Source organism: Heptranchias perlo, chromosome 23, assembly GCF_035084215.1.
Source record: "Heptranchias perlo isolate sHepPer1 chromosome 23, sHepPer1.hap1, whole genome shotgun sequence".
NCBI classification, from domain to species: Eukaryota; Metazoa; Chordata; class Chondrichthyes; order Hexanchiformes; family Hexanchidae; genus Heptranchias; species Heptranchias perlo.
In genome coordinates, this window is record NC_090347.1 from 11,589,383 (window position 1) to 11,603,831 (window position 14,449).

A 14,449-nucleotide genomic window follows, 5' to 3' on the forward strand; every position below is an offset into this window, starting at 1 on the left:
CCCGCTCCGCCATTTGATAAGATCATGGCTGATCTGTGATCTAACTCAATATCCCTTAATACCTTTGGTTGCCAAAAAGCTATCTATCTCACATTTATATTTAGCAATTGAGCTAGTATCAATTGCCGTTTGCGGAAGAGAGTTCCAAACTTCTACCACCCTTTGTGTGTAGAAATGTTTTCTAATCTCGCTCCTGAAAGGTCTGGCTCTAATTTTTAGACTGTGCCCCCTACTCCTAGAATCCCCAACCAGCAGAAATAGTTTCTCTCTATCCACCCTATCTGTTCCCCTTATTATCTTATAAACTTCGATCAGATCACCCCTTAACCTTCGAAACTCCAGGGAATACAACCTCAATTTGTGTAATCTCTCCTCGTAACTTAACCCTTGAAGTCCGGGTATCATTCTAGTAAACCTATGCTGCACTCCCTCCAAGGCCAATATGTCCTTCCGAAGGTGCGGTGCCCAGAACTGCTCACAGTACTCCAGGTGCGGTCTAACCAGGGTTTTGTATAGCTGCAGCATAACTTCTGCCGCCTTGTACTCTAGTCCTCTAGATATAAAGGCCAACATTCCATTTGCCTTCTTGATTATTTTCTGCACCTGTTCATGACACTTCAATGATCTGTGTACCTGAACCCCTAAGTCCCTTTGGACATCCACTGTTTTTAACTTTTTACCATTTAGAAAGTACCCTGTTCTATCCTTTTTTGATCCAAAGTGGATGATCTCACATTTGTCTACATTGAATTCCATTTGCCACAGTTTTGCCCATTCACCTAATCTATCAATATCGCTTTGTAATTTTATGTTTTCATCTACACTGCTTACAATGTCACCAATCTTTGTGTCATCAGCAAACTTAGATATTAGACTTTCTATGTCTTCATCTAAGTCGTTAATAAATATTGTGAATAATTGAGGCCCCAAGACAGATCCCTGCGGGACTCCACTAGTCACATCCTGCCAATGTGAGTACTTACCCATTATCCCTACTCTCTGTCGCCTTTCGCTCAGCCAACTTCCTAACCAAGTCCGTACTTTTCCCCTCGATTCCATGGGCTTCTATCTTAGCTAACAGTCTCTTATGTGGGACCTTATCAAATGCCTTCTGGAAGTCCATATAAATAACATCCATTGACATTCCCCTGTCCACTATTTAGTCACCTCTTCAAAAAATTCAATCAGGTTTGTCAGGCACGACCTACCTTTCACAAATCCATGCTGGCTCTCTCTGATTAACTGAAAATTCTCGAGGTGTTCAGTCGCCCTATCCTTAATTATAGACTCCAGCATTTTCCCCACAACAGATGTTAGGCTAACTGGTCTATAATTCCTCGGATTCCCCCTCCTTTCTTAAAAAGCGGAGTGACGTGCAATTTTCCAATCTAGAGGGACAATTCCTGAATCGAGAGAACTTCGAAAGATTATAGTTAGGGCATCCGCAATGTGCTCACCTACTTCCTTTAAAACCCTGGGTTGGAAACCATCTGGTCCTGGGGATTTGTCACTCTTTAGTGCTATTATTTTCTTCATTACTGTTGCTTAACTTACGTTAATTTTATCGAGTCCCTGTCTCCGATTCAATATTAGTTTTCTTGGGATTTCCGGCATGCTATCCTCTTTTTCTACTGTAAATACTGACGCAAAGTAATTATTCAACATGTCCGCCATTTCCCCATTGTCAATGACAATATCCCCACTTTCAGTTTTTAAGGGGCCAACACTGCTCCTGACCACCCTCTTTTTCCTAATATAACTATAAAAGTTCTTTGTATTGGTTTTGATAACCCATGCGAGTTTCTTTTCATACTTTCTTTTTGTAGCTCTTACTATCTGTTTTGTGACCCCTTGTTGATCTTTGTATCTTTCCCATTTGCCAGGATCTGTGCCATTTTTTGCCTTTTTGTATGCCCTTTCCTTATGTCTTATACTGTCCTTTACCTCTTTAGTTGTCCATGGCTGTTTTCAGTAGAGATGAAGTGGCAGACATTTAATGAGATATTTCATAACACTCAGCAAAGATACATTCCAGTGTGAAAGAAAGACTCTGGGGAAGGACGTACCATCCGTGGCTAACTAAGGAAGTTAAAGATAGTATCAATTCTGCAAAGATTAGTGGCAGGTCAGAAGATTGGTCAGAATATAAAAAACAGCAAAGAATGACTAAAAAAAATGAGGGAGAAATTAGAGCACGAGAGAAAAGCAAGCTAGAAATATAAAAACAGCTAGTAAGAGTATTTAAAAAGGAAAAGAGTAAGTAACGTGAGCATTGGTCCTCTAGAGAGTGAGCCTGGGGAATTAATAATGGAGAATAAGAAAATGGCAGATGAATTGAACAGATATTTTGCGTCTGTCTTCACTGTAGATGATACAAATAACATGCCAGAAATAATTGTGAATCAAGAGGTGAAAGGGAGGGAGAAACTTAAAACATTTACAATCACCAGGGAAAGGGTTTTGAAAAAATTATTAGAACTAAAAGCTGACAAGTCCCCAGGTCCTGACGGACTTCATCCTAGGGTCTGAAAAGAAGTGGCTGCAGAGATAGTAGATGCATTACTATTAATTTTCCAAAATTCCCTAGATTCTGGACGGGTCCCATCAGATTGGAAAATAGCAAATGTAACTCCTTTATTCAAGAAAGGAGGGAGACAGAAAGCAGGAAACTACAGGCCAGTTAGCTTAATATCTGTCAGCGAAAAGGCTAGAATCTATTATTAAGGAGATTATAGCAGGGCACTTAGAAAATCTCAATGCAATCAGGCAGAGTCAACACGGCTTTGTGAAAGGGAAATCGTGTTTGACTAATTTATTAGAGTTCTTTGAGGAAGTAACAAGCAACGTGGATAAAGGGGATCCTGTGGATGTGGTGTACTTGGATTTCCAGAAGGCTTTTGATAACGTGCCATATCTAAGGTTACTACACAAAATAAGAGCTCATGGTGTAGGGGGTAACATATTAGCATGGATAAAGGATTGGTTAGCTAACAGGAAACAGAGAATAGGCATAAATAGGTCATTTTCAGGTTGGCTAGATGTAACCAGTGGAGTGCCACAGGGATCAGTGCTGGGGCCTCAACTATTTACAATCTATATCAATGACTTGGATGAAGGGACCGAATGTATGGTTGCTAAATTTGCTGATGACACAAAGGTAGGTAGGAAAGTAAGTTGTGAAGAGGACATAAAGAGTCTTCAAAGGGATATAGATAAGTTAAGTGAGTGGGCAAAAATTTGGCAGATGGAGTATAATGTGGGAAAATATGAACTTGTCCACTTTGGCAAGAGGAATAGAAAAGCATATTTAAAGGGAGAGAGATTGCAGAACTCTGAGGTACAGAGGGATCTGGGTGTCCTAGTACATGAATCACAAAAAGTTAGTATGCAGGTACAGCAAGTGATTAGGAAGGCAAATGGAATGTTGTCATTTATTGCAAGGGAATGGAATATAAAAGTAGAGATGTTTTGCTACAGTTGTACAGGGCATTGGTGAGACCACATCGAGAATACTGTGCAGTTTCGGTCTCCTTATTTAAGAAAAGGACATAATTGCTTTAGAGGTGGTTCAGAGAAAGTTTGCTCCTGGGATGAGGGGTTATCTTATGAGGGAAAGGTTGAACAAGTTGGGCCTGTATACACTGGAGTTTAGAAGAATGAGAAGCGATCTTATTGAAACATATAAGCTCCTGAGGGGACTAGAAGGGGCAGATGCTGAAGGGATGTTTCCCCTTATGGGAGAGACTAGAACTAGGGACCACAGTTTAAAAATAAGGGGTCTCCCATTTAACAAGGCAAGGGAATACACAATGAATGGGAAGACCCTAGGCAAGACAGAGGGTCAGAGGGATCTTGGTGTGCAAGTTCACAGATCCCTGAAGGCGGCGGAACAGGTAGATAAGGTGGTAAAGAAGGCATATGGGATACTTGCCTTTATTAGCCGAGACATAGAATATAAGAGCAAGGAGGTTATGATGGAGCTGTATAAAACACTGGTTAGGCCACAGCTGGAGTACTGTGTGCAGTTCTGGTCGCCGCACTACAGGAAGGATGTGATCGCTTTGGAGAGGGTGCAGAGGAGATTCACCAGGATGTTACCAGGGCTGGAGCGCTTCAGCTATGAAGAGAGACTGGGAAGATTGGGTTTGTTTTCCTTGGAGCAGAGGAGGCTGAGGGGGGACATGATTGAGGTGTACAAAATTATGAGGGGCATAGATAGGATGGATACTCAGGAGCTTTTTCCCTTCGTTGAGGGTTCTATAACAAGGGGGCATAGATTCAAGGTAAAAGGCGGGAGGTTTAGAGGGGATTTGAGAAAGAACTTTTTCACCCAGAGGGTGGTTGGAGTCTGGAACTCACTGCCTGAGAGGGTTGTGGAGGCAGGAACCCTCACAACATTCAAGAAGCATTTGGATGAGCACTTGAAATGCCATAGCATACAAGGCTACGGACCAAATGCTGGAATATGGGATTAGATTAGACTGGGCTTGATGGCTGGCGCGGACACGATGGGCCGAAGGGCCTCTATCCGTGCTGTATAACTCTATGACTCTATGACTCTAGGAGAAATTTTTTCTCAGAGTCATGAGTCTGTGGAACTCCCTTCCCCAGAGAGCAGTGGAGGCAGGGTCATTGAATATTTTTAAGACTGAGTTAGATACATTCCTGATTAACAAGGGAGTCAATGGTTATAGTAGGTAGACGGGAAAGTAGGGTTGAGGTCACAATCAGATCAGCCATGATCTTATCAAATGGCAGAGAGGCTCGAGGGGCCAAATGGCCTACTCCTGCTCTTAATTCGTATGTTTGTATATAGCACAATCCCTGTATTAAAGCCAGGAAATTGTGCTACGAATTCTTTAAATATTTTTGCAGGCCTCATGAGCTCTCTGCTATAACTGTTAGATTTATTTCGAACTTTATGGAGTGGAAATTCCTTTAGGCCCATTTTCCAACTGGGAGGCCTGAGACCAGCCCCCAAATTGGGCCTTGGGCTCATTAATTTTTGGGCTAGCTACTGGCACCTGTCGCCCCTTCACAAACAGCTTGTGCATATTAAAAAGATGAATGTGGGGCTGCTTGCCTCGCCATCAACGACCCGAAGGCAAGTCTGAGGGGGAGGGGGAAATCGCAAGTAGTTTATAGTCAGGGCAGCACTCCTGCTACTCCTAGCTCCACAGGAACTATTTTTGATTATTTTTTCTAGAAATTAGTTGGCGGCAGTTGCTTCGGCTGCAGCAACTGCTGAAGAATCCTGAGCGGAGCAGGCCTCATCGCTATCCAATTTCTCAGAGGGAGCCTAATATTTAGGCCTCTAATTTACATATGTAAGGGACCTAACGCCTCTTTTTCCTCAGGCCTTCTGGTGCAGAGCTTAATGGACTACGAGCACATATTTAGAATTCAGGACTTCCCATGATTTCCTCCCCATTAAAATTAAGCTAGGTGCTGGAAGCACTGAAGAGGAATAATTTTCTACTTCTGTCTTAGGCTATGCTCGGCATAAAGCACACAACTTTTGTTGAAAAATAGCTTTAGAAATGGTTGCTTTTTTGAGTTTTTATTTAAACTTTGTTTTTATTGACTTTCTTTTTTTAAAAAAAGAAAAGAAGCAAAAATGTTTTAATAGGAGTGTCTGTAAGATAAGTAATATGTTGCCTGAAGTTATGATGGTTAGGTTTAAAATTCAACCTATCATGTTCCTTAAGGTTAAAAAAAGTACCTTTTCCTCCCTAGTTACCCCAGCCCCACTATCACCGGTAGATTCTTTGGGTTGCAACTCGAGCACTGTGCGGAACAGCTTTTCAGAGACCACTGTCAGGAATCCAATTTCTGCATTCGGGTGCAGGCCATACAAGTATGGGCTCTCAGGAGGCAATATCTCATTCACGTACTCGTGATAGCCCTTATGACAAACAAATGGAAATTTGTGTCATTTTCATTTTTTAAAACAAATATATGAACATTGTGTCAGAAAAACTATAAATAATCAAAGTTCACAAACACAAAGTACTTGTTAATTGGAAAATTGATAGATACAGAATTGGTAGGTACTTTGTTACATTCATGTTTTGTTTTATAAAGCAATCATTTTACAATTTACAATCAATAGTTATGATTTTCAGAATATTGGGATAGAAATTGGACCTTGTTGCTCCTGCTTATTGGGTGGAAAGCAAGAATACAGGAGTCCAGTTTAAGTGGCCAAATTCCCACGTCCAAATAGCATTGGAAACACTTAGGACACCATTTTGGTTTGAACTCACTTTTGGCCTCAGCCTAAAACAGGCGTTAGGCCCCTTGCATATGCTAATGAGGAGTCTAACACTCAGTGGCAGAGCTAAGTTTGGCCGACTGGGGGGCCAAACTCGAGATTTGGCCGATAGCAGGAAGAGGACTGAGTTGGGAACTGGGGAGTGCTGACATACCCAGTCTGAAGGCCGAACCGGGAACCGCACAGACCAACAGGCCAAAGATGGGTGACAGATATTCCTGGGATCGAAATGAAAGTGGTTCTCCAAAGCTGTGTTGGCTGACCTCAAAATAATTGCCGGGGGGGGGGTGGGAAAAAAAAAAGAGAATCATGACCTTTCTGACCCTCACTAGCACCACTACTTCCGGGAAATTCTAGGTCAGTTTGTGTTTATTTTCTAATTAGCATTCTGTGGGATCTTCATGTTATCTGTGGTGTAATCTTAACATGCTTTTATACTCCAAGACCTATGCTACTGGTATTCACCAAGACTGGCTGCCAGGAAGACCTTGTAAACAAGCAGCGCGACAATATTCTTTTGACATGTGACAATAGTGCACAATATTTTTTTTTAAAAGCTGATCTTACTTTGTAATCAGAATTGGGTGGGATAGGGAAGCCTGGTGCAAGCAAAAGCTCTCCATCCAGCATTTCATTTCTGATATATTCCTCTAGATAGGTACGACACAATTTACGATCCCAGTCATCAGTGATGTGGCCTCCATACATTATTTCACCAAAGAGGTAGCGTAGATCATCCCAGGGAACCTATTAGTTAAATGTAGTTTACAATGATAAAAAAATGTAGTTGGTGAGCTCAATTTTTAAAGTCTGAAGAAAAACATTTGTAATGAATATGAAAGTATGGTAAATTACAATAGGATTTAGCTCCTCAGGCTTATTCCATCTAATAAAGCAATAGTGCAACCAATCTCATGCATTGCTACTCTTTAATTCGCCAAACCATGCAGCCCTTCTGTCACTATGTAGTAGCTATAACAGACTACACCAAGTAAAACAAATTGGATTGTCAATTAGATAAAAAAAAATTCAGATCATGTCTTGAGAGTGACAATACCCATGATTCATTTGTCCCACTGCCAATAGTTTTTTTCTATAAAACACATGTGGCACATCCTCTAACCAATGGCATAGGACCCAGATTTGCATATTTAAGCAGCCTTGTGCCTATTTCAGGCTGGCGAGCTGCTCGCCCATTTACAGGCCGCCTGAAAATTCCATCAGACAAACCTTGGGCACCAGTGGGATGGCCGAGGTACCCCTCATCCACCCCTCCCCCCAGTCAACAGTTTTCAGGCACAAAACAGGCCACCATGAGTTGAATTTACAGCAAAGATGTGATTGCACTAAAGAAGGTAGAGGAGGTTTAAGAGGGTGTTGCCAGGACAGGACAATTTTAGCTATGAGAAAAGATTGGTTAGGTTGGGGTTGTTTTCTTTGGAACGGAGGAGGCTGAGGGGAAATTTAATTGAGGTGTATAAAATTATGAGGGGCCTAGATAGAGTGGATAGGACCTATTACCTTTAGCAGAGAGGTCAATAACCAGGGGGCACAGATTTAAAGTATTTGGTAAAAGGATTAGAAGGGAGCTGTTCCATCCTTGTGCTCCAGAGGGTGGTGGGGGTCTGGAATTCACTGCCTGAAAAGGTGGTAGAGGCAGAAACCCTCATTGCTTTTAAAAAGTACTTGGATATGCACTTGAAGTGCCGTAACCTACAAGGCTACAGACCAAGAGCTGGAAAGTGGGATTAGGCTAGATAGCTCTTTTTCGGCTGGCACAGACACAATGGGCTGAATGGCCTCTTTCTGTGACATAAATTTCTATGATTCTATGAATTTCTTCCCCAGTCACACTAGCACAATAAAGGTGCTCTTTTGAGTTTATGTACCGAAGTACATTGCAAAAGCTGAGCACTCCTGCTCCTCCTGGCCCACATGGAAACAAAATAAAATAAAAAAAACTCAACCTTTCTAGGCCTTTTCTGGCTCCAGCTCCTGTTCCTGATAGGTATTGTCTGACGGGAAAGCCACAAGGACTTACCCGCGCAGGCCAGCGGTTGGGCCCTGATGACATCACCGGAGTCTGATCTGCAGTTTAAAGCAGGACCCCGCTGACTTCTAGCGGGTGTCCTGCTCGCCTGCTAAAAGGAACAGGTTAATATTGGAACCTGTGAGAAGACAGCAGGATCAGAGGGTGTAAGTTGCATGTTAAATTCCCCTCCCCCACCTTTGAGGTCCTAAAATGAAAAAAAAATCTATTCCCAGCACTGCCAATAGTCACTTTGATCAAAAGAAATTGACCATGTTACAGGTTGAAGTTAATTTATACTTTTCTTCCATGATTCAAAAAAATTGAAATCTACAAGACTAGGAATATGAACTCCGTGTAAGTTGTACCTTAGGATTAGCTTCCAAGTAGTTGAACAGTACATAAACAGAAATTGTAAGATCCCCATTGTTAAAGGGATAGGATCTGTTCCATCCTTGTGCTCCAAATTTACGCCTCTCAGCGACCACAGCATGAAAATAACAGAGAGCAAAAAGGATGCACTTAAATTCCGATTCTTTAGAGCACATCTCCAAGGTGTCCTACAGTAACATGAAATAAATAGTTAAGAAATCTAACCATAAATAAAAATGATTAATAATAATATCAAGCATAGAACAAAAACAGGAATATTAATTGATATCAAAAAATTGGCATTTTTTTTAGGTCCTAGCAAAAAAGGGATAAAAGATTATTGCCTGTACAATAGAATAAATTTACCAAATATAGGGCCCCCCATATTCCCATGGGTTTAGCCAAAAGCTAGCAGTTTATAACAGCAGGTTGCCCCTTTAAGAATTGGCAGTGTAATGCCAATTGGTCGTTCTCTTGATACTACATGTGACTTTCTACCTTGAATTTATAATCTGCAAAGTAGCAGGAGACCATCGGAGTGATTTCACAATTTGGCATTTACTGTGATCAGTGGCACTTGCAGGGAATGCACCATTGGAAATCAGGGTCATGTCACAGTGATTTTCTGTCCATTTAAGAAACAACTGGATGTTGCAATAGAGTTACTTTAGGGTGCTTTTAGGATTAATTAAGATGGGCTGAATGGCCTCTGTCGTCCACAATTGTCTTGTGATCTTGTGAACACTTACTGCCTAACCAGTAAAGAGACGGTGGGTGGGGAGTCCAGGGCAGGGGAGGCTGCGACTTTCCTTGCGGGGTCTGGAGGACCACTGCCATGCTCAGGCCCCATTTAAAGTGCAATTGGGGGGTTTTTCACATAATAGGACCCCAGTTCTCATAAATTCATGAAGCTCCCGCCTGCTTTAGGTGGGTTTCTCATCCGCTTGCAGCACCTGGCAGGTTAAAATCGAACGTGGCGGCAAAGGGTCAAGTTCCGAGTGGCTAAGTAACCAGTCGTTTTTAACCTCCTGCCGGGCTGGTAGGGCTAATATAAATCCCATCTGTCAAAACTTAAAGCTGTAATTACAGTGGAGCAAAGTATCATATAGCACATTGCAGAAAATTTGCTCTGATTTAGCTTCAATTTCAAAATTTTATTAACTCAAATGGGAATAAACCACAGAAGATTTGAGACAACTAAAAGCAGCTAGGGCATATAGACTTGAATTTTAAAAACTCAACCTTATTGTAAATTTAGATATGTGAAAGCAGCTATTTCAATATAAATTGTAGTATCTGATCACTACTGTATTTATTAATATTTTACTTACATCCCAATGTTAAATTTCAAATATTAATATATCTGAACTGACTGGAGAAGGGAAAAATAAATCTAATATTTGCATTGAAAAAAGCTGTCCCAATGATCAGGATACAATTAAGATCAAAGATATTCCAATTTTATTCATACCTGGTCAAACAAATCCAAAGCTTTGTGCAAGTTAGCATACATTCCAGTTGGGGGTTCGTTGGTGATTTTAATGGAATTTTCCAGTAATCCCTGTGGAATAATATGTGCATCAGCAGTTGCAGCTGGCTCAGCAGTCATAAAAACACGATAATCTTTGTGACTGCCCAAACTATAACGTTCCACTTTCTTATCCAATGCACCCAGCCATTTAGCAACTAGATGAATGTTCTGCAAAAGATTTGGTACAAATACATGAGGAACTGTTAAACTATTCAAGGAGTATATTATAGATACTCATCATCCTAGATTTATCCTGCACTATTTGGGCAAACAACACCGAACATTAGTTGCTTAAAATTTGATTTATCAATTTAATGGCCGAAGAAATGGTTTTGTGCCGAAAAACCGTGTGAAGTGGGTGGCGTGCCTGGAATACAGGCCCGAAGACGTCAGCTGAGACTCATGCCAAATTGGGCCTCGGGACTAATTTCCATTTTGCGGACACAATCAGGAATCCCGGTGGAGCTCGCCGGTCAGGGCCTTCTCAAAATCAGCAGGCTCGGACGCCGAGCCGGCCCACAGGTAGGTCCAGGGGGCGGGAAGGAGACGAATGGGCAGAAACGGATTGGGGAAGGAGACGGGCCAGCAGTGGCCCCCATTCCTGCTCCGCCTGGCTCCACATTAAGGTAAGTAAGAAATCAAATTACCTTTTGGTCAGCAGACCCTTCTAAGGACTGCTGGTTAGGCTGCACTACGCCCAGAAAAACTGCCCAGTTTCTGCTGAAATGTGGAATCCAAAAACAACTATTGGGCTCCTGATTAGCATATTCAAGGGGCTTAACACCTGTGTCAAGAGGGCATCCTGGACACTCGGAAGTCATTGCCTTCCAATTTGGCAGCCGACATACTTCCAGGGAGGGACTGGGCTTGGGATACTGCCATCCAAAATTCATCCCCCAAACACTCGTTTAGCACCCAGAAATTCTGCATGACGTGGGCCAATTTCTCCCCCAATAGCTCTAACTGGAATCGATGAAAGGCCAAGAATAATGCAAACTTTGGAACATTGGAACAAGATCAATAGGACTTATATTGTACATTTATATTGCAGGAAACAGAAGCATACATTTCAGACTCAAGTGCCCATTAAAGATGAAAGATTCATATTCTGAACCTGAATAGTCACTAAAGTTGGAAAGTGTAGTTGGAAATTCTCAGATTGATGCCCACAATTATGGAAGAAACATCAGGAAGAGGGGTTTTTGAGAAGTATAATAATGAAGGAGCAGTGCTGAGGTGTTCTGGCCACACCTGTCAATACTCCAGGACCTGCAGCTGGACATGTCAAAGGAATCTTGTTTTAATTGCTTCCTGCTTCACAAGACAGGCTGCCCAGAGTTGTGGCCTATGCTTAATGATTTGCACAAAACATCTGGATCAGGGATGACACTTCCTGTACAAAAGAAAGTTACCACTGAATGAAACTTCCATGCAATCACATCCTTCCAAGCCAATCCAGGAGACACTTTCCATATCGGTGGGGGGGGGGGGGCAGAAATTGGATCTCCTTGCGCCCGTTTTATAAGTGTAACAATTTCCACTCTGATAGTCATTTGTTGTAAAAAAGTTTTTCATAAACTGAATCTGGTTTATGTTATTAATGAGGAAATATCTTTAAGGTGAATGTTGCAAGATTATAAACTGTAGTAAATGCAGGCAGAGTTTGGGTCATTTGGCATTTTTATTTGCCTGGTTTATTTTTCTGTTTACCAGTTAATTGCATAAGGTATTTTGGTTCTGTTTTTGGAAGAATAAAATGATAGAATTAATCTTATGCAGAATATTTATAGAAGCATGATTATTCCAACATTACAGACCAACTGCTTCTCTAAAAGTATAAACATTAATCAAGCATACATATATTTGAAGACACTTTTGAAAATATTTTCAATTTTATTTTTGAGTGATAGCTATTTTATATTAGATTATAACAATTAGACATTTTAAACATTTCAATACCTGTAGAATAACCCAGTGTCCATTGACAGCTGCTTTATCCAAAGCTTGTTCTGCCACTATCTCCTGGCCCTGTCCCAATGATACATTATGAAATTTGCCATTGTTAAGAGTAAAGCCCAATTTTTTGCCTATTAGAATATAAAGTGAAAAATAACAAAATAAATTATATTCCAACTGCAACAAGTGTACAGAACATATATACTACCCCAGTGGTACATTATCGAATTTGCCATTGTCAGAAGTAAAGGATAGTTTTCTGACTATGGCAATGGAAATATCATCATTAATTAATTCAAGAAGGGAGGGACGAGAAAGCAGGGAATTACAGGCCAGTTAGCTTGACGTCGGTCATCGGGAAAATGCTGGAATCCATTATTATGGAAGTGGTAAGAGGGCACTTAGAAAATCATAATATGATTAGGCAGAGTCAACATGGTTTTATGAAAGGGAAATCGTGTTTGACAAATCTACTGGAGTTTTTTGAGGATGTAACTAGCAGGGTAGATAAAGGGGAACCAGTGGATGTAGTATATTTGGATTTTCAAAAGACATTCTCTAAGGTGCCACATAAAAGATTGTTACACAAGGTAAGGGCTCATGGGGTTGCGGGTAATATATTAGCATGGATAGAGGATTGGTTAACAGACAGAAAATACAGAGTAGGGATAAACGGGTCATTCTCAGGTTGGCAGGCTGTAACTAATGGGGTGCCCCAAGGATTGGTGCTTGGGCCTCAGCTATTTACAATCTATATTAATGACTTAGATGAAGGGACCTAGTGTAATGTTTCCAAGTTTGCTGACAATACAAAGCTAGGTGGGAAAGTAAGCTGTGAGGAGGATACAAAGAGTCTGCAAAGGGATATAGACAGGTTACGTGAGTGGGCAACAAGGTGGCAGATGGCGTATAAAGTGGGGAAATGTGAGGTTATTCACTTTGGTAGGAAGAATAGAAAAACAGAATATTTTTTAAATGGTGAGAAACTATTAAATGTTGGTGTTCAGAGAGACTTGGGTGTCCTCGTACAAGAAACACAAAAAATTAGTATACAGGTACAGCAGGCAATTAGGAAAGCAAATGGCATGTTGGCCTTTATGGAAGGGGGTTGGAGTATAAGAATAAGGAAGTTTTACTACAATTGTACAGGGCTTTAGTGAGACCTCACCTGGAGTAATGCATACAGTTTTGATCTCCTTATCTAAGGAAGGATATACTTGCCTTGGAGGCGGTGCAATGAAGTGCCACTAGATTAATTCCTGGGATGAGAGGGTTGTCCTATTAAGAGAGGTTGATTAGAATGGGCCTATGTTCTCTGGAGTTTAGAAAAATGAGAGGTGATCTCACTGAAACATATAAGATTATGAGGGGGCTTGACAGGGTAGATGCTGAGAGATTGTTTCCCCTGGCTAGCAAGTCTAGAACTAGGGGTCATAGTCGCAGGATAAGGGGGCGGCCATTCAAGACTGAGATGAGGAGGAATTTCTTCATGCAGAGCGTTGTGAATCTTTTGGAATTCTCTACCCCAAAGGGCTGTGGATGCTGAGTCATTGAATATATTCAAGGCTGAGAGGGATAGATTTTTGGACTCTAGGGGAATCAAGGGATATGGGGATCGGGCGGGAGAGTGGAGTTGAGGTTGAAGATCAGCCATGATCTGATCAAATGGCAGAGCTGGCTCCAGGGGCCGTATGGCCTAGTCCTGCTCCTATTTTCTATGTTCTTATGTTCTTAATTGCATTCGTATCTGCAACAGGTACACAAAAGACAGTCTTATGTAAAATTAATGTCTACCAAACTACTCACTTTAACAGCAATTAGTTTAGCAATATACTACAACAATTATGTTGCACTCAGAATATCCGTCTGATCATAAACGAGGGGGTGATTTTAACCCTACCCTCCTGGCAGAAACCGGGCGTGTGGGCACATAAAATCACCCAAGTTACTTACCAGTCCTGGAACTGCTGGGAGCTATTTTAATCTGTTCTCCTGAGTGGTCGGCAAGGACACCCGCCCAAAGCCGGCGGGGTCCTTTTTAACATATGCCTGTTGGGTCACGATGGCGTCATCAGGACCTGACTGCAATTTGTAGTAGGAAGGAGCTATTTTAATCTGTTCTCCTGAGTGGTCGGCAAGGACACCCGCCCAAAGCCGGCGGGGTCCTTTTTAACATATGCCTGTTGGGTCACGATGGCGTCATCAGGACCTGACTGCAATTTGTAGTAGGAGGCCTGAGTGGGAAACGGCAGTGTGTTTCCCACCAGGCCAAGCCAGCGTGGGAGTA

The 14,449-nt window shown here is 41.6% G+C and overlaps 2 protein-coding genes across 2 annotated transcripts in view; one reads left to right on the plus strand and one right to left on the minus strand.

Moving 5' to 3' along the window:
• The window catches only part of LOC137341097 (CDP-diacylglycerol--glycerol-3-phosphate 3-phosphatidyltransferase, mitochondrial), a 92,888-nt gene that overhangs the window by 68,019 nt on the left and 10,420 nt on the right, over nucleotides 1-14,449 (plus strand). The window lies entirely within an intron of this gene.
• Nucleotides 1-14,449, minus strand: part of LOC137341448 (dynein axonemal heavy chain 17-like) — a 574,489-nt gene that overhangs the window by 11,578 nt on the left and 548,462 nt on the right. Inside the window, exons 72-76 of the mRNA XM_068004561.1 lie at nucleotides 12,166-12,293; nucleotides 10,147-10,374; nucleotides 8,672-8,863; nucleotides 6,842-7,021; nucleotides 5,723-5,905 (exon numbers count right to left, since the gene is read on the minus strand). Coding sequence (XP_067860662.1) covers nucleotides 5,723-5,905; nucleotides 6,842-7,021; nucleotides 8,672-8,863; nucleotides 10,147-10,374; nucleotides 12,166-12,293 — 911 coding nt within the window. The remainder of the gene's footprint in view (nucleotides 1-5,722; nucleotides 5,906-6,841; nucleotides 7,022-8,671; nucleotides 8,864-10,146; nucleotides 10,375-12,165; nucleotides 12,294-14,449) is intronic.